This window comes from Garra rufa, chromosome 24 (genome assembly GCF_049309525.1).
Source record: "Garra rufa chromosome 24, GarRuf1.0, whole genome shotgun sequence".
NCBI classification, from domain to species: Eukaryota; Metazoa; Chordata; class Actinopteri; order Cypriniformes; family Cyprinidae; genus Garra; species Garra rufa.
The window spans coordinates 9535787-9561547 of NC_133384.1; the positions used below are offsets into that span (position 1 = coordinate 9535787).

At 33.3% G+C, this 25761-nt stretch overlaps 1 protein-coding gene across 1 annotated transcript in view; it reads right to left on the bottom strand.

Annotated features, from left to right (window-relative positions):
* piezo2a (piezo-type mechanosensitive ion channel component 2a) overlaps positions 1-25761 on the bottom strand; it is a 235552-nt gene that overhangs the window by 168494 nt on the left and 41297 nt on the right. Inside the window, 1 exon segment of the mRNA XM_073830385.1 lies at positions 9810-9935. Coding sequence (XP_073686486.1) covers positions 9810-9935 — 126 coding nt within the window.

Consider the following 25761-nt stretch of genomic DNA (forward strand, 5'->3'; position numbering starts at 1 on the left):
ATTTATTTTCTGGAAAAAAAATGCAACAACAACAAAAATAAAGAAAAAAAAACTAATTGTAAGAAAAAAATCAGAATTGTGAGCTATAAATTTGTAAAAACAAATATAAACAAGAACAATATTCTGAATTGTGACTTTATGTCTCGCAATTCTATGAAAAAAGCTATGATTTTGAAATATATGGACATAAAACTGTGATATAAAAGTCTAAATTGTCAGATTTTATTTTGTTTTATCTGATGACAGAAAATAAACGGAAAAGTCAGTTTGCTAGAAAAAAGTCCTAATTGTGAGAAAAAAAATTCTAATTTGTTTCTTTTCTGAAAACAAACTGCAACGACAAAAAAAAAAAAAAAATCTGAATTGCGATCTATAAATTTGTGAAAAAAAGGTCAGAACTGCAACATATAAACAAGAAAACAATTCTGAATTGTGAGTTTATATCTTGCAATTCTATAAAAAAAATGTTAGAGATATTTAATCTCATAATTGTGATAAAAAGTGGGAATTGTGAGATTAAAAGTCACATTTATTTATTTATTTATTTATTTTCTGGAAACAAAAAGAAGCAACAAAAAAATAAACTTTTTTTTCTTTTTTTAGAATTGCAACATAAACAAAAATGATTTCCATATTTAATATCAACGATATTTAAACTCATAAATGTGAGATAAAAAGTGTGTTTTATATAAAGCAGATGATTGACAAATCAAACTGATGCGACTCAGAGATCTGGTTCTCAAGTTAACAGCTGCTTGGAGTGAAAGACTAGAAGAAAATGAAAGTCATAAAGAGTGCTGTTTGATATTTCTTGCCTCGGGTTACTTCTCAAAAACAGGAGTATCAAACACACAAGCATCACAATGAAAAATATTAAACTTTAAACCATAAGCAGCTTGTAAGAAATAGAAAAAAGGATCAAATAATTGTCCTTGGAGGGGGAAACTGGTTCTCTGAAACACATATTAGAAATACGCTTGGGTTTGTTTATAATAATGCCAATGATGACGAAGCATGACATTAGACGCCGTCACGCAGCCATTCAGAACAAACCTTGGACTAGTAGCTGCTTCTCATTAGAAGACGGTAATGAAATATTACTGTAATGCTCTTCTGATGTGTGTTTAGCTCGAACTCTCACCACAAGTCCAAGTTTGACTTCATGTCTTTGATATGAACCAGTTTTGTGGTCGTCTCTATCCACAGATCAGCTCTAATGGACAATTCTGTGGCTCCATCTCAAACTTTGGATAAAAGCATCTGTTAAATATCAATATGATTAATTACACAAGTACTGCTTTGAAATGTGAATATGTGAGTTTACACACGCTGCAGAAAACACAATATAAATGAGATTTTACTTTCCTGGATTGTTAGCATCACTGCGATATTAATTTAGATGGCTTGAGAAATCTAACTAACCAAGACTAGCAACTACAATTATGTCAGGCTAACAACATCATGCTAGAAACATGCTAGTGCCTTGCTAATCATGCTAACAACAGGCTAATAATGCTAACTGCATGTTAGCGACATTACAATCATGCTAGTAACAAGCTAGTAACAGGCTAATCGTGTTAGAAACATGCTAGTAGTAACACGCTAATAACTTGCTAATCATGCTAGGAAAATGCTAACAATGTGCTAATCATGCTAGAAGCATGATAACCACATGCTAACTAGGCTAAAAACAAGTTAACAACATGCTAATCATGCTAGAAACATGCTAGTAACTTGCTAATCATGCTAACAACAGGCTACTAATGCTAACAGCATGCTAGCAACATTGTAATCATGGTAGTAACAGGCTAGTAACAGGCTAATCATGTTAGAAACATGCTAGTAGTAACACGCTAATAACTTGCTAATCATGCTAGGAAAATGCTAACAATGTGCTAATCATGCTAGAAGCATGAGAACAACATGCTAATTAGGCTAAAACATGTTAACAACATGCTAATCATGCTAGAAATATGCTAGTAACTTTCTAGTCATGCTAACAACAGGCTACTAATGCTAACAGCATGTTAGCAACATTATAATCATGCTAGTAACAAGCTAGTAACAGGCTAATCATGTTAGAAACATGCTAGTAGTAACACGCTAATAACTTGCTAATCATGCTAGGAAAATGCTAACAATGTGCTAATCATGCTAGAAGCATGATTACAACATGCTAATTAGGCTAAAAACATGTTAACATGCTAATCATGCTAACAACAGACTACCAATGCTAACATCATGCTAGCCACATTCTACTAATGCTAGTAACAGGTAAATCATGTTAGAAACCTGTTAATAACTTGTTAATCATGCTAACAACAACATGCTAGTTAGGCTAGAAACATGTTAATATCCTAACATGTGAATAATGCTAGAAACATGCTAGTGCCTTGCTAATCATGCTAGCAACATGTTAATGATGCTAACAACATGATACCAACATGCTAGCAACACACTATTGACATGTTAATCATGCTAGCTACATGCTATTAACATGCTAAATAAGTTAAAAACATGCTATCTATCCATTTATCCATCCATTCATCTGAGAGACTGTATTGCCTTCAAAAACATTCAAGCTTTAAACATTCAATCTATTTTAAACTCTTTTTTTGGACTGAAAACCATACAATTTCTAAAACTTTTACACTGTTTCACACTTTCTGATCAGGCTTTTTCAAGCCAACTTAAAGTCTGTCTTGACAAGCGTTTTTTTAATCTAGTTTTATTTTTATTATTAATTTAACCAGCTTTTATCTTTACATTTTCTCTTTTCATTGTAACATTTGTTAAATATTTAGTCATTTTATTGTGTGTTTTTGCCATTTCTAGTTTTTTAGTTTATTTTTTATTCATATGTTTGTATAGTTTTTTTTTTATTTGAGTTTTAGTTAAACTAAATTAAAATAAGAAATGCTGCTGTTTTTATATTTAATTTGTCAGTTTATTTTCATTCCATGTATTTACTTATTTATTGTTTGTTATTAGTTTTATTTAACTATAATAACCCTGTTGCCAATATAATACTAGTAACCACCAAATTACATTGCTGTGATAAAATACAAATGTTAATAGAACTGTATAGAGAATAAAACTGAAAGTAAATATGCATGTGATACACACTTTAATTGCTAAATAACTATATGTGACTGAATAAAAATAATCAAAATATAATTATTGTAAGTTTACAAGAAATTTTCAGACATTATATAATCAAGATACTACACCCAAAACAGAAATGATCTACAAGACAAATTTGGGATGAAGTCTATATGTTAAGTGGTTGAGAACAAAAGAATTATAAATACATTTCTGCCTTACAAACAGCAAACACTGTAATGAGATTAAAGAGACAAGGAAAAGTCAGTGTCTGTTCTTCTCTTACAAAACTCAAGATCAGTTTTTAATTTCTTCAATGCTTAGTCATTGCTCTTTACGTCTGATAAAAGTCTTTTTATATTAAACAACTGGGTAATGGTATGTTTTGATGAGCCTATGAGATGTCAGGCAGGGTTTGCGTAAGGCATGGCGTAAGAGTGTGCTGCTGTTCAGTGAAGCGGCCAAACACTAATGCAGTCAGTGCAGATCTCAGCGGCTCGATCTCGGCTCTGGCTCACATCTACTTCATACGGCTGCTGTTGTTTTTGGCTCCTGTGAGCCGTGAGGGTTGGCTTCCATTAACATGTGTGTGCACCCACAAAGAAAAAGCCATTATAGTCAGCGGACCCTAAAGCCCTTTCCTCCAAAAAAAAAAAAAAAAAGATACTTTTTTTTGTTTAGTAGGATGCATTAAATTGACCAAAAGTGTCAGTAAATACATGTTTATTGTTAAAAATATTTATATTGTTAATTCTGACTTTATATCTCTTAATTCTGCAAAAATAAATGCAAAGAATTGTGAGATATAAATTCAGAACTGTGAGTTAAAAACTAACAATTGCAAGAAATAAATGCTGAAATTATGAGATAAAGTATGGCGAGAAATAAATGCAGAATTGCAAATATGCAAAATCGTGATATATAAGCAAAGAAGCAAAGAAGATATGAACAAAGAACTGTGACAAATAAACTGAGAATTGCAAGATATAAACAGAAACAAGATACGAACAAGATACAAAATTTAATTGCAAAATATAAAGGATGGCAAAAAACGCAGAATTGCAAGATATAAATAAATTGAAGACAAACAGAATTGTGAGATATAAAGACATGCAATATATAAATGCTCAACTGTGAGATATAAACAAAGAATTGCAAAAAAAATAAATATAAAAAAAACAAAGATAAACAAAACTGTGAGATATAGACAAAGAATTGCAACAAATAAAAGAAGAACTGTGAAATATAATAAATTGTGAGATATAAACACTGAACTGTGAGATATAAAAAAAGAAAATTGCAAAGAATTGTGAGATATAAATTCAGAACTGTGAGTTAAAAATTAACAATTGCAAGAAATAAATGCTGAAATTATGAGATAAAGTATGGCGAGAAATAAATGCAGAATTACAAATATGCACAATTGTGAGATGCAAGCAAAGAAGATATGAACAAAGAACTGTGACAAACTAAATGGCAAGATATAAACAGAAACTGGCAGATATAGAACAAAATGCATCAAATAAATGCAAAACTGCAAGATATAAATTGAAAATTGGAAGATAAATTCAGAATTGCAAGATACAAAACACTGAATTGTGTAATATAGACAAAGAATTGCAACAAATAAATGCAGAATTGTGCAAAAAATAAACGCAGAATTGCAAGATATAAATAAAAATGGAAGATAAACAGAATTGCAAAATATAAACGCAGAATTGCAATAAAAAAATTGAAGATAAACTGAATTGCGAAATATAAACAATTGTGAGATATAAATGTGGAATTGTGAGATATAAACAAAGAATTGTGACAAATAAATGCAGAATTGGGAAATAAACAATTGTGAGATATAAACAAAGAATTGCAAAAAATAAACAACTACAAGATATAACTGCAAAATTGTGAGATAAAAAGTGAATTGCGACAAATAAAAGAATGTGAGATAAACATTTTGGGATTTAAAAACTGAACTGTGAGATATAAACAAATAATTGCGACAATATAAAAAAATATGAAAGATAAACACAGAATTGCAATTATAAACTACTGAAAGATATAAATGCAGAATTGTGAAATATAAAATTGATATAAAGAATGACTTTTGAGATATAATCAAATAATTACGACAAATGCTAAATTGCAAGATATTAAAAAAAAATTACAAATAAAGGAAAAATTGCAAAATATAACTAAAAATTATGGAAGATAAACACAGAATTGCAAACATAAACTGGAAGATATAAATGCTGAAATGTGAGATATAAACAAAGAATTGTGCCAAATAAAAGCTGAACTGTGGAATATAGAAATTGTGAGATATAAACAAAGAATTACGACAAACGCTAAATTGCAAGAAATAAATGCAGAACTGCACAATATAAATAAAAAATATGGAAGACTAACACAGAATTGCAAATATAAACTATTGCAAGATATAAATGCTGAATTGTGAGATATAAACAAAGAATTGTGACAAATAAATGCAGAATTTCAGGATATGAAAATTGTGAGATCACTGAATTGTGAGACATAAAGAAAACAACTAACGCTAAAAATAAATAAAAAAATGGAAGATAAATGCAGAATGAGAGATATATACAATGTGAGATATATACAAGGAACTGGAAGATATAAACAAAAACTTGCCACAAATAAATGCCGAATTGTGAGATACAAATGCTGAATTGGAAGAACAAAGAACTGTGAGATATAAACTTCAAATTGTAAGATGTAAACACGCAGTTGCAATAAAAAGTCTTAATTGTGAGAACTGCCAGAAAGAAAGACAGAATTCTGAAATTCTATTTGACAGTTCTAACATTTTCTTCAGAATTCTGAGAAACAAAGTATGAATTGTGAGATAAAAATAACTGTTTTTTACAGTATTTCAGATCAAACAAATGCAGCCTTGGTGAGCAGAAGAGACTAAAACATTACCAACCCCAAACCTCTGAATGCATATAAAACGTATAAATGAATATAGAAATGAATATTGAACACAAACCTTTAAATGACCAATATTGGAAGCCAAATATATCTAACCTCAATTCTCTTTAAGAAGAGTGTAAATTCTGTCACCAGGCATAAGTGTTTTTAACCAGGTTTCTCCCCTTGTCTTCCATTGGCTAGACAACATCAGCTCAACAAAGTATTAGTAAGAGTATTTTGAAGAACCGCTGGTAAATCAAGAGCTCTTTCTATCATGATTTCGTGCAAAGACACACCAAAGAGCAGCACACGTCTAGATCTCCTGTTCGAGAGCTCTTCTGTCATGTCTGACTCCTTCACTCTTCATAATACGTTTATCTCCATCTTGAACGCAGATGTTGTGGCTTTTACGCTTGGAGAAAGCGGTTCTCGTTGTGTTGGGCTGAGGGCCCGGTTACGGTCTGGGGTTCTGCATGAATGTTAGTGTCGGGGTAACATGATCCAGGCATGCGTTTGACCTGGCGTCACCTCCGTCCAGCTCAGCAGCGTAAGCAATCGCACCCAACTTCTTGTGCCAACTCTGTCATTTACCAAAATCAAACTAGACTTGAGAATCTCAGCTCTCAGCATCTATGCACAAACTTTCTAGCATGTGTACACACACATGCTGGTTTCATACTTTAGCGCTTGAACATTTTAGTCCTCAATCTGCTACTAATTGTGATTTGTTAATGAAACTGACAAACATAGGCACAACTAGAGTTACTACAGCTAACTAAAACCATAAAAAACCTTGAAATAAACTTACAGTGCCTTGCGAAATTATTCATTTTTTTCACATTTTGTTATGTTGCTGCCTTATGTTAAACTACTTTAAATTACTTTTTTTCCCCACATCAATCTACACTCCCTACTCCATAATGGCAAAGCAAAAAATAGGTTTTTAACATTTGTGCAAATTTATTAAAAATAAAAAACTGAAAAGATCCCGTTGCATAAGTAAGAAATATTCAGTATATTTCTGGGACACTCGAAATTTAGCTCAGGAGCATATTGCTTCTAGATGTTCCTACACTTGGAGTGGAGTTAAACTGTGGCAAATTAATTTGAATGAGTCTGATTTAGAAAGACACACACCTCTCAGAAAAGGTCTAACAGCTGAAAATGCATATCAGAGCAAAAACCAAGATAACTGCCTGTAGAGCTCAGTGACAGACTTGCGTTAGGGCGATGATCTAGAGAAGAGTTCAGAAACAAATCTGCTGCATTGAAGGTTGACAGAAGCATTCTCCATAATGGAAGACGATTGGAACAACTAGGACTCTAGAAAATGTTCAAGCTGACAGAGATGGAGAGGTGAAAAGGTGAGGCAAAGAATGGCAGATAATTGCCAAATGCAGATGTGCAAAGCTTGTCACATCAGACCCAAAAAGACTTGAGGCTGTAAAGCTGCTTCAACTATTGTACTGAGTTAAGGGTATGAATACTTATGCAATCTACTTATTTCAGTGTTTTATTTTTAAAACATTTGTAAAATTAGCAAATCTGTTTTTTGCTTTGTCATTATTATGGTGTATGGAGTGTAAACTGATGTAACTAAAAAAAAACTAATTTAAAGCTGCAGTTTAACATAATGCTGCAACAAAACAAAATGTGAAAAAATGAAGGGGTATGAATACTTTTGCAAGGCACTGTGTGTATATATGTATATATATATTAGTAGTCAACATCTGAAGTGGATTTTAGACAAAAACGGTATTGCTTTGGTTTTAGGACAACTTTGATGAAAGGTTTCAATCCACTTGTTGAATACTAATATATATATATATATATTTATACAACAGTTCTTTCTGGTTCTCAAATCTGATTGGTTGAGAACCGTGAGATATTCTACTGGTATTGCTACAGGAACGCCTTTTTAAAATGTTGTATCACTCCGCGTGTTCTAGCCGGGACCGTTTTTTTCCGAGTGTCATGGCGGACGTCCAAATCCCATTTTATAAATAATACTCTTTGTGTGTCACGGAATGTAGTTTTAAGAGGTTTTCAGGCGAGAATGTACTTGTTTATAGTTCAAATATGCAGTTTGTGAATAAAGATAACGTCTGTTTGAAAATTTGCTTCGTCGTTTTCGGACGTGCGAGAGCCATATAGTCCGGGGGCGTTCTGCACTCATCAATCCGCTCAAGAGCGCTCTCACCACGACCAGATCTTCAGGAATTTACCGCTGGCTCTGATGTCACTGTAGTGGTTACACATGACATGTAATTCATTTTGGGTAAATCTAACGGGCAGTCTTTGATCTCATTCATTTATTATTTGTTCTAGAGAAGATAGTTTATGTAAATTCAATGCTGAATGCTGCCTTTACTCTTGACTGAATTGCCTAGCAGCTTTTTGATGCCTGTTTTTGTTGTTGTTTATGAAATATTATTACTCAATAAATAAAAATGTATTTAAACTATATTTTAAATAATGTATTGAGTAGCGTGCTTACATTCGTGATGGTGAATTTAGTTAACGCTACATTGTTCCGCCTTTAGATGGCGAAAAGAGACCGTGACTTTGGGACTCTTAAACTGAAGTTAAGCGGAAGTTACTTTTAGCTTCAACAACAGTTTGCCACAGCGAATAAATGCACTGAGCAGCAAAATCACCTTTAATAGATGAACAGATATCAATGCTTTCTTCAGTAAACATTCAAACTAATGTCATATCATTGTGAATATGAATAATGAATGCTTCATCAGATGCAGGTACGTAAATGACTCGCTCAGTCCATCTCTCTGTGATAATACTCAAACATGATACAGTGAGGTTTTGATGCAGTAATACAATAGGCTTTCAATGAAGCAACTCAACATTCCTTCGTTACTAGAACTAGTAACGAAGCTTATGCTCAGCTGACCAAACTTTGATTTGAATTCATGGCGGAAGGAATAGTTCGCACAAAAGAGGTTTTTTAAAGACACCACATTGTAATTTTTTTTTATGTATTTACACACTCATGCCGTCGAACTGTTGTATAAACGCAATATCACACGAGTAGACTTGAGATATGGCTGTATATCGGCACTCTGTGATTACCTACGGCGAATGACAACTTTGCCGATATACAGCCATATCTCAAGTCTACTCGTGTGATATTGCTCATATATATATATATATATATAATTTCAGTTCCATCTCATTTTGCTTGAAAACTGGCCAACGAATAAGATTTGCACAGAAACAGACTGTTTTCCAAGTGACAGTGAATAGCAGAGGAAGAAACTAGAACAGGAACTCTCATTTCTTTCTTGTTGCAAATACACAAAATCTGAACAGCTGTCAACAGAAAGTTGTGCAGCACTTTGTGAACCAGGGTATTTCTGCTTTTCAGATAGCGCCACCTACTATCAAGGAATGAATTTACATTTTCATTCAGCCCACCTGCTGTTTTTATGCATTTCTCTGAACAGAAAAATCATGAAAAATATTTTTCCTCCTGAACATTTGTGTTTTATGGTAGCTTCCTACCAAGATGGAAACGTTCTTCTCTCCCATTACTCAACCAATATTTAGTACACTACAAGTGCATGTCTGTTTGGTCCATTATTTTCAACTGGTTAAACCAATTAAGCTTGAGTTAAGCCCATCCATTTAGTTTTAATTTAGAATTTTGTACATCAGCTAATAAAACAGGTTTCCTCTCCCACATCAACCATTTCCATCGAATACATTAATCTTGTTTAAGAATCTGTAGCGGAGAGTTAAGAGATCTAGTTAGTACTCACAGTTGAAGTTGGGCTCGATGTTGTCTCCTGCTAACAAACTGTTGATTGTGATTTGGTAGACGATGTGCAGCAGCAGGAACGTCATGCTGGTGAAACACAGGGATTTCAGCAAACGCCCCGTGTGGCCTGTAGAAAGAAGAGAATTTGTCAATACAAGCCTTTTATTACATTAGCAAAAATTATGCATTTAATCTCCACACGAAATCCACACCACTCCATCAGTTAACATCTTGAGAAGACAAAAGATGAAACAAACCCATCATTAGTACGTTAAATGAGTCCATAATCCATAATAACGCTTCCTCCAGCGATAAAGTCTCACATCAAAATCAAGCCACACATTTGTTGTGCAGATTTCTCTCCTGATTCAGACCAGACCACTGGAAGAAGCGTTATTATGGATTATAGACTTTTATTTTAGTTAAAAATGTCCTAATGATGGATTTGTTTCAGCTTTTGTCGCCTCAAGATGTTAACTGATGGACTGTGATGTTTTTATCAGCTGTTTGGACTCTCATTCTGACGGCACCCATTCACATCCATTGGTGAGCGAGTGATGGAATGACACATTTCTACAAACCTGATAAAGAAACAAACATATCTGCATCTCGGATGAGCACATTTTAGCAAATTTTAATTTTGGGATGAACTATTTTTTGAAGAAAGTGATATATTTTCCTGTACAAAAATCCACTTTTAAGCTTCAAAACATAAAGATCTGATTTTTTTAAACTAAAATACAAACGACAGATTGATTTTCAGCTTTTGTCTTCTCAAGATGTTGACTGATGGACTGGAGTGGCATGGATTACTTGTGTATTATTTTTATCAGCTGTTTGGACTCTCATTCTGACGGCACCCATTCACTGCATGTGATCCATTGGTGAGCAAGTGATGGAATGACACATTTCTCCAAATCTGATGAAGAAACAACCTCACCCAAATCTTGGATGACCTGAGAATGAGCACATCTTAGCAAATTTTAATTTTTGAATGAACTATTTCACGAAGAAAGTGATATACTGTCCTGTACAAAAGTCCATTATTAAGCTTCATAATACACACATTGTGTTTTAGTTAAAAACATTTATTTCAGCTTTTGTCTTCTCAAGATGTTAACTGATGGACTGGATCGTACTTGTGGATTATTGTGATGTTTTTAATCAGCTGTTTGGACTCTCATTCTGACGGCACCCATTCACATCCATTAGCGAGCAAGTGATGGAATGACACATTTCTACAAATCTGATGAAGAAACAAACTCATCTACATCTGGGATGGCCTGAGGATGAGCACATTTTAGCACATTTAAATTTCTGGATGAACTATTTAATGAAGAAAGTGATATATTTTTCTGTACAAAAAATCCATTATTAAGCTTCATAATATAAAGATTGCTTTATAGTAGAAAAAAAAACTTAATGATGGATTTATTTCAGCTTTTGTCTTCTCAAGATGTTAACTGATGGACTGGATTGTACTTGTGGATTATTGTGATGTTTTTATCAGCTGTTTGGACTCTCATTCTGACGGCACCCATTCACATTCATTAGTGAGCAAGTGATGGAATGACATATTTCTCCAAATCTGATGAAGAAACAAACTCACCTACATCTCGGATGGCCTGAGGATAAGCACATTTTAGCAAATTTTCATTTTTGGGCGAACTATTTCTTAAATGAAGTGATATATTTTTCTGTACAAAAATCCATTATTAAGCTTAATAATATAAACATTGTATTTTAGTTAAAAACATTTATTTCAGCTTTTGTCTTCTCAAGATGTTAACTGATGGACTGGATTGTACTTGTGGATTATTGTGATGTTTTTATCAGCTGTTTGGACTCTCATTCTGACGGCACCCATTCACATCCAGTGGTGAGACAGTGATGGAATAACACATTTCTCCAAACCTGATGAAGAAACAAACTCATCTACATCTCAGATGAACAGAGGGTCAACACATTTTCACTATTCTTTTAAATCTGAGGACTTTTATAATTGTTAGAGAGGAAGGTTTTATTCCAGCAGTGACGAGGTAGAGAATTCAAGCATTCCACGTGTCAGGGTGAAAGTTCACGGAGTTGAACCTGTCTTTCTGCTTTTAATAGGAAAGAGCTGCTGTAATCCATGCTATTAGCGGAAATTCACCCTTGCACTACAGGTCTCTCGCTCTCTCTCGCTCTGGGCATTCATTTAGCGCTGATTTTTTTGGCAGTGTTTGGGCTGTTCATCATTTAGGATCACGAGGCTCAGTGTGAGTTCAGAGCCGGTTTTTTTTTTTTTTTTTTTTTTTTAGAAAAATCTAATACTGTGAGTAATGCACGTTACAGGCCATAACGGGGTCAAAAAGGGTTCTGATTTATGTATTTTAACATTTTTTATGACAGACCAGAAAGATTTGGGGCGGGTGGATGTTGGTCCGCTATCAAAGGGTGCTGGGAATAACACAGATAGCATCAAATGTGAATTTTAGGATATTAAAAAACACCCACAACCCATCCGGCCCAGATGAGGAAATGGCATCATATTCAAACCAATACATGCTTAATTTAATTGTCAATTCGGGACAGATCATATCATGAATTAAAGGCTTAAACAAGGTCAAGAATCACTCCATTTTGAGGTTCGCACGGGTGCCAAGAAATGTATTTGCAGTCGATTTCTGAAGGCTCTGGGATAAATATTCTCTATAAATGTTGGTCTAGGAAATGGCTGAGGCCTTGAATGTTACAGATAATAGCATGAATAATATTAGAGAGTCTAAAATCGCAGTCAAACATCCGTCTAGGTAAGTGCACAAGTCTCTTTTGATTAAACGCAGACCTCATTAATTCACAAGAGCACATTTACAGTCATATCCAGAATATCAGAGGTAATGAGAGGGGATGGTTTCGTTCCCTGTGGATTTTGATGAAATATTATGTATCAGTCCTTAGACACGGGCTGTTTCCGCAGCACACCGTAACTCGATTTCTTAAAACATTAGGAAGCAGGACCAAGGCTAAAAGCTTCCTCATTATGGATTTAGCAAACTTAAGGAAAGCATTAGAAAAAAATAACTGTGTTGGACTTTTTTGTCTAATTATCCTTTAGTTTTGTAACATTTATGCACTCTTTTATTCATCAAGAATGCATTAAATTAATCAAAAGTGACAGCAAAGACATTTGTAGTTTTTTCAAATAGCTTTTTGTAAAAAATATAATATTTTTTATTCTTCAAGGGCACATATAATTGATCAAAAGTGCTAGCGGATTTATGCTAATAAAGACAGTTCTATAAAGACATTTATAGATTTTTTAAATAGTTTTTTTTGTAAGAAATTTATATTTTTATTTACCAAGGACACATATAATTGCATCAAAAGTGACAGTAAAGACTTTTTTATTTATTTATTTAACAAAGACATGTATAATTTATCAAAAGTGAAAGTAAAACATTTATAGATTTTTTAAATAGTTTTTTGTAAGAAATTAATATTTTTATTCACCAAGAACACATATAATTGATCAAAAGTGAGAGTAAAGGCATTTATAGATTTTTTATAGTTTTTTTTTTGTAAGAAATTAATATTTTTATTTGCCAAGGACACATATAATTGATCAAAAGTGACAGTAAAGACATTTACACATTTAAAAAAAAAAAAATTGTAAGAAATTAATATTTTTATTCACCAAGCGCAAATATAATTGATTAAAGACATTTATAGATTTTTTTAATAGTTTTTTTTTTTGTAGGAAATTAATATTTTTATTTATCAAGGACACATATAATTGATCAAAAGTGACAGTAAAGACATTTATAGATTTTTAAAAAAAAAAAATGTAAGAAATTAATATTTTTATTCACCAAGCGCAAATATGATTGATCAAAGACATTTATAGATTTTTTTAATAGTTTTTTTTTGTAGGAAATTAATATTTTTATTTATCAAGGACACATATAATTGATCAAAAGTGACAGTAAAGACATTTATAGATTTAAGTTTTTTGTAAGAAATTAATATTTTTATTTACCAAGGACACGTATAATTGATCAAAGACATTTATAGATTTTTTAATAGTTTTGTTCTGTAAGAAATTAATATTTTTATTTACCAAGGACACATATAATTGATCAAAAGTGACCCTAAAGACATTTATAATGTTGAGAAACATTTTTATTTCAACTAAATATTGTTCTTTTGAACTTTCTATTCATCTGTGAATCCTGAAAAATAAAATGCATCACAGTTTCCACCTAAATATTGGACAGCACAACTTTTTTCAACATTGATAATAATAATCAAAAATGTTTCTTGAGCATCAAATCAGCAAATAAGAACAAAAGGACAATGAGAGTTACATACATTTATCCAAAGCATATTATATTATCTTATAAGATTCACACCATGAAAGAGTCGTAGATGCAATAGAATTATTCTAATCTTATTATTATAATAGAGTTTCTTAAAAAGTGTACATATCAAAATCAAAAATTTTCTTTGAAAATACATTTATGAATGTCAAATTTAGCAAGGAATAGCAATAAATGAATACTAAATTTACAGTGAGAAGGGTCTAAATTCAAAGAGTAACTAAAAAACACATATTTTCTGGGTTATACAGAAGTTTGGATGTTAAAATATTTTAACAAAATTAGAAAAGTCAACCCAAAACACTTCACAATAAACACAGTCCCAAAATAAATGATTGATTGTTTCTTCAGACTGAAGACAAAAGAAGCGATTGGGGGAAATACTATTATTAAGTTTAGCAAATTGGTAGCAATAATGGATCATTTTAATAGCGACTCCAGCCATTTTATTAGATAGAATAAAAATGTTGAAGAAGCCAAAACTCTTCCCATTCTATATCACATTTTTAAAGAATAATGTGACACTTAAGACTAGAGTAATGATGCTGAAAATACAGCTTTGAACACAGAAATAAATTACATTTTAACAGAAATTCAAATAGGAACAGATACTTAAATTTGTAATAATATTTCATAATTTTTTAGTATTTTTTAACAATCAAATGCAGCTTTGGTGAGCAGAAAAGCCTTAAAAAATGACATCTCACTAACTTTTGAATGCTAGTGTCGGCCTACATTTAATACTCAATTAAATTTTTAATTTAAATTTATTTTTTTTCACTCATTACGAAAGTTCTATCAAGTTTCAGCTCGCCCATATTAAATGCCAAACAGAAAGCAGGCTAATGTTTTCAAAAGCATTCAATTTTTAGACCAACGTTTGACTGCATCAATGCATTAACACCTACCGATAATCATTTCTAAACCACCTGAGGAATGGGAAACCGCTGCCAGACGGGTCTGCCAAGATTTTACAATCTTTACAATGGTTTACTGTTATGAAAATGTTTTACAGGTCTGCTCATGCCATGGGTTTTACAGTGCGTTCAGGCGATTAGTCTAATTAGAAAACGTTCTCTTCAACAGCACCAAATCAACCCAGAGGCTTCCTTTTAAGATTTATTCCCAGCTAAGTGCGTAAAGTGATGAAAAAACACAGTAGTGGATAATTCGGTGGATGGAGTGTGCCACTGACGACTGTAAGCAAATGGAGAGCGTGGATCAGTCGCACCATGTATTGAAGCCATTATGAGGTGCAGCAGGAATTTTAGTAAAAGCCAAAGTGAGTTTGAGCCCCTCAGAAAGCCGAAACCGGCACAGGAAGCGCAAATATGGACCAGATGTGTTTGTTATTTAGCGGCGGAGGACTGAAGCTGCTCTGTTGGCACGTCACATCTGCGTGCCGTCAGGCCGCGGTTCCTCATTATTCTGTTCCCCGATGAGCCGTCGCATCCATTTCAGGCCACTGAACGAGGTTTGGTGTTTGTATGCGGTGTGTGATGATGAAAATGTGTGCAACTTTGTTGTTTGAGAGCTCTAAAATATAGGCCAATATGGCAAAAATATATCAATTTTTTTTTTTTTTTTCAAAAATATCATGATTTTATCATGATTCTTTGTCATGTTGGTTTTACTATTTTGCAAGTTGTCTGAGCAGCACAGACAAACTAATTTCAATTTTTTAAGGGGAGACACTGCAGGCAAGTTTGAGATTTTGGGCTTTTTGGTGTTTCATAAAGTGTTTTTTCAGACTAGTGGAAAGAAAACTCCCTGTTGAAAAACATTTGCTGGTTAGGTAGGTTTTGATGCTGGTATGTTGGTTTTAGCTGGTCCTAAACCGGTTTATGCTGGTCCTAAAATGGTTTATGATGGTCCTTAGCTGGTCATTTGCTGGTCCTAAGCTGGTTTATATCATCATAAACCAGTTTAGGACCAGCATATACCAATAGATTTCAATTACAATACATATTTTTAAAGGCTGTTTTCTGAAAATTAGTTTTTTCTTCTACACTGAGCCATAAATCTCCACTTCAGTAGCACTTACACACACCAAACTTTACATTTTTATGTCTTTGTATATTTGTTCATATATAATTTGCTTGATTTTATACAACATTTTGCCCCCCCAAAATGTAAAAAAAAAAATACAGTGTTTCCTGCCTGTTCTAATTTCTTTCTGAATTATGGCATGACAAAATGAGATTCCCAAAATCCCCTCTGCGAAAACTAAAAAAATAAATAAAATAAACAACAATTTTGAAACTGACTTCCTCCAGTGTTTAGATTTTTGTACTAGAAATGTGTGCAAATTAAATAATGCCTCATTTGCATATTTAACCAAACATTTAAGAAAACTTGTAATCAATCAACTGGGTAAGGAAGGTGATAACTATTAGTTATGTTTTTTACCCTATTCACTTGCAGTGTCTCGCCTTAAACAAAGCCTTTCAAGGTAACAAAGTATACAATAAAAAAGAATGGTCGATATTTAGGCCAAAGTGAGTGAAAATAAAAATCTTTGTCATTATTTTATTTAAAAAATGTTTTGTTATGTTATTAAAAGATACACAAATAATACAAATAAAACAAGTGCTTTTATCTTCCAGGTACAGTAAGTGTATTTAGCAGTAGCAGCATTCAATAAACCGAATTCACATCAATTCACAATGTCACATGATCCTTCAGAAATCGCTCAATTGTTTACTTTCACTTTAGACATAAGCAACTGTGTTTATATGTCTGAAGATCTGACCTGAGTTTGAATTAAAAGTCAGAAATTTTAGTCTCAGAAGAATAATAATAACTGTAAGTTTAAATAGCATTTCATTAAGTTAATAATGTCCTTTTGTGATTGTGAATAAGTGCAGTGTGCAGTAAGTGTAACTCTACTGCTGAGTTAACACTGATGTGAATGTATGTGGCATTGTACTTCATTATTATTGAGATGGAAACACCAGAGCTGCAGTTGATAAAATAGCAGGATACTAGGATATTTCTCCAAAAGCAGATTGTGGAGACATTTTTATCGTCCACGATCAAAAATCATCATCCAACACCCCTAGGCCGTTCCTACTAAACTGAAAGCTGGAGTTGGGTTGAACCTTCAAAAGCCATTTGGCTCTGCTCTCTGCTGGACACAGATATTGGTGTGGCTAGTTGGCTTGTTAATGTAAATGTCAGTTATGAAGGATTATAAAGGGAGTATCTGTCGATTTCATCCATTGATTGATTGACCACAAAGCAGCAGCTCTGACGACAGCACAACCTCACTCAACGCTATCAGATCTCCATGAGCTTTTAGGACTTGATGGAAAACTGAGAAAATTCTGAGATTCACAGCTGACAGCCATGAGCAGGATAGAGTCCAATTGAATCACGCAGGCTATAAAATGTTACTCCTATGGGAAGGTCTTTCCTGTCCTAATTGACATCATTGATTTGACTCAATTCATTCTCACACTACAATTACTTTAAGCCAGAGAGGAACTACTCGAGCCTTATGGAAGCGTTTATGTGATATCATTTGCACAGTATATACACTACCGTTCACTAAGCTTTGAGTTTGTCAGAATTTGTAGAGTTTGCTTTTATCAAAAAAAAAAAAAAAAAAATATTAGCCTGCTTTCTGTATGGTCTTTAATATGGGCGAGCTAAAACTTGATAGGAATTTTCAGTCATTACTTTCTTAGATTTAAAACCTCATAAAATGGTTTGATGAATACAGTTGTTTTTCTGTATTACATTAAAATGATTATGATGTTATTCTTTGAAAGGAAGAACTGAATATTAAATGTAGGCCTACACTCCCAGATGAAAAAAACAGAATATGCTGGTTAGGTAGGTTTTGATGTTGGTTTTAGCTGGTCCTAAACCGGTCTATGCTGGTCCTAAACTGGTTTATGATGGCCCAAAGATGGTTTATGCTGGACTTAAACTGGTTCATGCTGGTCCTAAGCTTGTCCTTAGCTAGTTATTTGCTGGTCCTAAAATGGTTTATGATGGTCCAAAGATGGTTTATGATGGTCCAAAGATGGTTTATGCTGGTCCTAAACTGGTTTATGATGGTCCAAAGATGGTTTATGCTGGACTTAAACTGGTTCATGCTGGTCCTAAGCTTGTCCTTAGCTAGTTATTTGCTGGTCCTAAAATGGTTTATGATGGTCCAAAGATGGTTTATGCTGGTCCTAAACTGGTTTATGATGGAACAAAGATGGTTTATGCTGGTCCTAAAATGGTTTGTGATGGTCCAAAGATAGTTTATGCTTGTCCTAAGCTGGTTTATGCTGGTCCTGAACTGGTTTATGATGGTCTAAAGATGGTTTATGCTGGTCCTTAGCTGGTTTCTGCTGGTCCTAAAATGGTTTGTGATGGTCTAAAGATGGTTTATGCTGGTCTTTTGCTGGTTTATGCTGGTCCTAAAATGGTTTGTGATGGTCTAAAGATGGTTTATGCTGGTCCTTAGCTGGTTTCTGCTGGTCCTAAAATGGTTTGTGATGGTCTAAAGATGGTTTATGCTGGTCTTTTGCTGGTTTATGCTGGTCCTAAAATGGTTTGTGATGGTCTAAAGATGGTTTATGCTGGTCCTTAGCTGGTTTCTGCTGGTCCTAAAATGGTTTGTGATGGTCTAAAGATGGTTTATGCTGGTCCTTAGCTGGTCATGTTTGGTCCTAAACTGGTTTATGATGGTCTAAAGATGGTTTATGCTGGTCCTTAGCTGGTCATGTTTGGTCCTAAACTGGTTTATGATGGTCTAAAGATGGTTTATGCTGGTCCTTAGCTGGTTTATGCTGGTCCTTAGCTGGTTTATGCTGGTCCTAAAATGGTTTGTGATGGTCCAAAGATGGTTTATGCTGGTCCTTAGCTGGTCATGTTTGGTCCTAAACTGGTTTATGATGGTCTAAAGATGGTTTATGCTGGTCCTTAGCTGGTTTCTGCTGGTCCTAAAATGGTTTGTGATGGTCTAAAGATGGTTTATGCTGGTCTTTTGCTGGTTTATGCTGGTCCTAAAATGGTTTGTGATGGTCTAAAGATGGTTTATGCTGGTCCTTAGCTGGTTTCTGCTGGTCCTAAAATGGTTTGTGATGGTCTAAAGATGGTTTATGCTGCTCTTTTGCTGGTTTATGCTGGTCCTAAAATGGTTTGTGATGGTCTAAAGATGGTTTATGCTGGTCCTAAAATGGTTTGTGATGGTCTAAAGATGGTTTATGCTGGTCTTTTGCTGGTTTATGCTGGTCCTAAAATGGTTTGTGATGGTCTAAAGATGGTTTATGCTGGTCCTTAGCTGGTTTCTGCTGGTCCTAAAATGGTTTGTGATGGTCTAAAGATGGTTTATGCTGCTCTTTTGCTGGTTTATGCTGGTCCTAAAATGGTTTGTGATGGTCTAAAGATGGTTTATGCTGGTCCTAAAATGGTTTGTGATGGTCTAAAGATGGTTTATGCTGCTCTTTTGCTGGTTTATGCTGGTCCTAAAATGGTTTGTGATGGTCTAAAGATGGTTTCTGCTGGTCCTAAAATGGTTTGTGATGGTCTAAAGATGGTTTATGCTGGTCTTTTGCTGGTTTATGCTGGTCCTAAAATGGTTTGTGATGGTCTAAAGATGGTTTATGCTGGTCCTTAGCTGGTTTCTGCTGGTCCTAAAATGGTTTGTGATGGTCTAAAGATGGTTTATGCTGCTCTTTTGCTGGTTTCTGCTGGTCCTAAAATGGTTTGTGATGGTCTAAAGATGGTTTATGCTGCTCTTTTGCTGGTTTATGCTGGTCCTAAAATGGTTTGTGATGGTCTAAAGATGGTTTATGCTGGTCCTTAGCTGGTTTCTGCTGGTCCTAAAATGGTTTGTGATGGTCTAAAGATGGTTTATGCTGGTCCTTAGCTGGTCATGTTTGGTCCTAAACTGGTTTATGATGGTCTAAAGATGGTTTATGCTGGTCCTTAGCTGGTCATGTTTGGTCCTAAACTGGTTTATGATGGTCTAAAGATGGTTTATGCTGGTCCTTAGCTGGTTTATGCTGGTCCTTAGCTGGTTTATGCTGGTCCTAAAATGGTTTGTGATGGTCCAAAGATGGTTTATGCTGGTCCTTAGCTGGTCATGTTTGGTCCTAAACTGGTTTATGATGGTCTAAAGATGGTTTATGCTGGTCCTTAGCTGGTTTCTGCTGGTCCTAAAATGGTTTGTGATGGTCTAAAGATGGTTTATGCTGGTCTTTTGCTGGTTTATGCTGGTCCTAAAATGGTTTGTGATGGTCTAAAGATGGTTTATGCTGGTCCTTAGCTGGTTTCTGCTGGTCCTAAAATGGTTTGTGATGGTCTAAAGATGGTTTATGCTGGTCCTTTGCTGGTTTATGCTGGTCCTAAAATGGTTTGTGATGGTCCAAAGATGGTTTATGCTGGTCCTTAGCTGGTCATGTTTGGTCCTAAACTGGTTTATGATGGTCTAAAGATGGTTTATGCTGGTCCTTAGCTGGTTTATGCTGGTCCTTAGCTGGTTTATGCTGGTCCTTAGCTGGTTTATGCTGGTCCTTAGCTGGTTTATGCTGGTCCTAAACTGGTTTATGCTGGTCCTAAGATGGTCCCTCCTGCTCAGAACCAGCTTAGGACCAGCATAAACCATTTTAGGGGCAGCATAAACCATCTTAAGACCATCTTAAACCAGCTAAAACCAGCATACCAGCATCTAAACCTACCTAACCCGCATATGCTGTTTTTTTCAACAGGGCTAGCATTCAAACATTTAGAGTCAGGGAGATTTAATGTTTTAATGGTCTTCTGCTCACCAAAGCTGCATTTGTTTGTTAAAAAAATACAGTAAAAAATATGAAATATTATTATATTATTATAATTTAAAATAGCTGTTTTCCATGTGAATATCTGTAAAAATGTAATTTATTTCTGTGATCAAAACTGAATTTTCAGCATCATTACTTTAGTCTTCAGTGTCACATGATCCTTCTAATCAGACATCATTCTAATATTCTGATTAGCTGCTCAAGAAACATTTCTGATTATTAGCAATGTTGAAAACAGTTTTGCTGCAAAGAACTAAAGAACAGCATTTATTTAAAATAGAAATCTTTTGTAGCACTATAAATGTCTTTACTGTCACTTTTGATAAATTTAATGTATCTAGGCTGAATAAATGAATAAATTTTTTTTTATTGGTTTAAGCTAAATATAAGCCAAATTATTTATGTTAATTTAGGATCATTCTGATTTTTTATTATTTTAAACATTCACATACAGCACATTTTGTATGTGATGAATTCAGTCGATCTAAAGTTAGGCTAGTGAACTACTTGGTGATTAAAACAAAGAAGCAAGTAAGTAAATAAATCGTTTATATAATACATAAATGTATAAATAATCACTAATCTCAGCTGTTTGCTGTGCTTGTAACCATGGCGTGAATCACTGAATTAAAACTTTCAACACTTTGAACTTTTTAAAACCAAAATGCTTGAATAGCTGTTTATTGTTTCCAGATACTTTGGTCAGTATTTCGCTCAGCATCTGGTTTCTGAGTTTACGTGTCAAGAAAGTGAATCATCACAACCTCTGATTCATTTGTAAAAATCCCAGCAAATCTCTGTAGCACAGGAAAAGTCTCGTCTGACCTTTTCTTACTGGCACAGTTTATTACCGACTCGTACAGTCAAACCGTAACCCATTTTAGATCAGAACGCAGTTATATAAATGACTTCAATAGGCCTACATTTACAAAACGAGCAAGAAGAAAGAAAGTAGGGTGGATGTGAAATACAGTCCAAGTCAAAAGTTTACACACACCTGGCAGAATCTGTAAAATGCATGTTATTTAGTTTTATTTAGTAATGACCTGAATATTTCACATAAAAGATGTTTACAGATAGTCCACAAGAGCAAATAGTTGAATTTATAAAAATGACCCTGTTCAAAACTTTACATACACATGATTTTTAATACTGTGTTGTTTCCTGAATGATCAACAGCTGTGTTTTTTTGTTTAGTGATAGTTGTTCATGAATCCCTAGTTTGTCCTGAACAGTTAAACTGCCTGCTGTTCTTCAGAAAAATCATTCAGCTCCCACAAATGTGTTTGAACCTTCTGTAATAGTTGCATATGAGTCCCTCAGTTGTCCTCAGTGTGAAAAGATGGATCTCAAAATCATACAGTCATCGTTGGAAAGGGTTCAAATACACAAAAATGCTGAAGACCAAAGAATTTGTGGGAGCTGAAGGATTTTTCTGAAGAACAGCAGGCAGTTTAACTGTTCTGGACAAACAAGGAACTCATGAACAACTATCACTAAACAAAAAAACACAACTGTGGATCATTCAGGTAACAACACAGTATTAAGAATCAAGTGTATGTAAACTTTTGAACGAGGTTGTTTTTATAAATCCAACTATTATTTTCTCTTGTGGACTATATGTAAACTTTTCAGCAGTATTGTGAGAGTCATTAATTGGACCGCATGTCTAATTCACCAACATTTCCTTCTTTAAACATACTAGATATATTGCAGTGTCAGTGTTTTATGGTTATCTATACTCTGGTTTGGTGCCACAAACTTGTCAAACTCTGTTTTACAACAATGTATTACAGCTAACGTTCTGGCCTCAGGTGGAAGTTTGCAGAAATGTGGGACTGACATGAAAACAGAGTAGAAACGCATTGGATAGAAGGTAAACTCAGTTCAGTCTGTGATATATTACCCACAATACATGTAAAGCAGCTGTTCTTCACTCATTCATGATCCTTACTTTATTTTAAAGAGATCCGGCCTTGCATTTTGTATGCAGATGTTTTAGCCAGCTTTTAACAATCGAGAAGCATGACTGTGACTTGAGGTACAGTTTGAGAGATATCAACACAAAAGGAGAGGTTTTGAAGAATGTTACTGCTGCTCTCTTATGAACACCATAGTGATCAGGTGCTGTCAGGATCCATAAAAGCACCATAAAAGTATCAGGTATGTGTGATTCTGGACCACAAAACCTTTTAATTGGCATAGGTATATTTGTAGCAATAGGCAAAAATACATTGTATGGGTCAAACTTATCTTTTCATTTTTCTTTAATGCCAAAAGTCTATGCCAAAACGATATTAAGTAAACATATATATATCAAAATATATAAAAACTTATTTTTGATTAGTAATCTGCATTCAAGAATAAAGTCTAAATATTTCACATAAAAAAATAAAGTTGAAATATTTAGACTTTATTCTAGAAACTTTTCGACTTCATTCTTGTAATATTTTGACTTTATTCTCATAATATTTCAACTTTTCTACTGTAAATATATCAAAATATGCATTCAAGAATAAAGTCTAAATATTTCAAATAAAAAATAAAGTTGAAATATTTAGATTTTATTCTCGTAATTTTTGGCTTTATTCTTGTAAAATTTTGACTTTATTCTCATTAAATTTTTACTTTATTCTAGAAATTTTTTTCGACTTTATTCTTGAAACATTTAGACTTTATTCTCGTAATATTTTGACTTTATTCTCATAATATTCTGACTTTATTCTCAAAATATTTTGACTTTATTCTCATAATATTTCAACTTTTATATACTTAAATATTCATCAATATATCAAAACTTACGTTTGATGAGTAATATGCATTTGAGAATAAAGTCTAAATATTTCAAATAAAGTTAAAATATTTTGATTTTATTCTCGTAATATTTTCACTTTATTCTTGTAAAATTTTGACTTTAATCTCATGATATTTTGACTTTATTCTCATAATATTTCAACTTTATTCTTTAATTATTTTGACTTTATTCTCATAATATTTCAACTTTTCTCCCGTAAATATATCAAAACTTACTTTTGATGAGTAATATGCATTGCTAAAAACTTCATTTAGACAACTTTGTGAGTGACTTGAGTGAACTATTGCTTTAAAACTCTTCAAGGAACACTTGAGAGTAGAGATAGAGATACGGTGGATATTTCACATTCTTTAGCTTGCAAAGGCTTTTTCTTCTTTTTGTTTACATTGCCATGCACTCATTTCTTATTTCAGTTCTCAAACCTGCTTTCTGTCCAGCTTTATCTACTGTACACTAGTACACTGTTTAAAATTTATAGTCAGTAAGATTTTCTAAAAAAAAACTATATACACTTTTATTTAGCAAAAAATGCATTCAATTGATCGAAAAAGTGGCAGTAAAGAGATTAATGAAAAAAAAAATGTATGATGGTTTTCACTAAAATATTAGTCAGCACAACTGTTTTCAACATTGCTAATAATCAGAAATCTTTCTTGATCATAAATCAGCATATTAGAATGATTTCTGAAGGATCATGTGACACTGAAGACTGGAGTAATGATGCTGAAAATTCAGCTGCAAATCACAGAAATAAATTATATCTTTACAGATATTAACATAGATAACAGCTATTTTATTAGTAATAATATTTTACCATTTTTACTGTATTTTTCATTAAATAAATGTAGCCATGGTGAGCAGAAGAGACTTCTTTCCGAGACATTAACTCTTACGGTCCTAAACTTGAAACAAAACTATGAAATTAGTCAGATTGTAAGTAGATTAAAGTTGATGAACTTCTTCCAACAGCAAGATTTCCTTAGTATTGACTGTGTTCCAAAAATAAATAAATAAATGAATGAAAAAGTGAAGAGGCCTGCCTGTAAGGACCTGTGAATCATTGCTCGCTTCTTCCTGAGGAAGTGAGGTGAGGCCGGTTCGGACCAGCTCTCCATTGAGTTGGGTTTCCTCAGGAAAACATCCTGCCTCCCGCATCCTCAAGAGGACACATCGTCTCTTTATCCTGCACTTATATTTCTCTTTATCCTGGGATCAATGGGGTTTCAGAGTTCTCATTACTTCAGTGTTTCTCGAACTAAACCTTAAAGGGATAGTTCACCCTCAAATGTACTCTCATGTAAGTCAAAAGTCTCTCATGTCAAACAAAGACTTAAATCACTTTCTTCAGCAGCTTAGCTCCTATACTGAAGAATTAATTTGCTATGTTTCTATATAGGATGGCGTTTTAGTGCCACGTAAAAAAAAAATGGACAAGATTACCAGATTAATGTCGTAATATTTCGAGTAACATTTCGACTTTATTCTTGAAATATTTATATTTTTTCTTGAAATATTTAGACTTTATTCTTATAATATTTATATTTTATTCTCGTAATATTTTGACTTTAATCTAAAAATATTTAGACTTTATTCACATTAAAAATTTGGACTTCTAGAAGCATTTTATGAGAATAAAGTCTAAATATTTCCAAAATAAAGTCGAAATATTTTGAGAATATAATTGAAATATTTTGACTTTATTCTAGAAACATTTTAACTTTATTCTTGTAATATTTCGCCTTCATTCTACAAATATTTTGACTTTATTCTAGAAACATCTGAACTTTATTCTTGTAATATTTAGATTTTTTTTTCTTTTAATATTTCGCCTTCATTCTAGAAATATTTTGACTTTATTCTTGTAATATTTTTACTTTAATCTAAAAATATTTGGACTTTATTTTAGAAACATTTCGACATTATTCTTGAAATATTTTGATTTTATTCTCGTAATATTTCGACTTTATTCTGGAAATATTTTTACTTTATTCTCAAAAT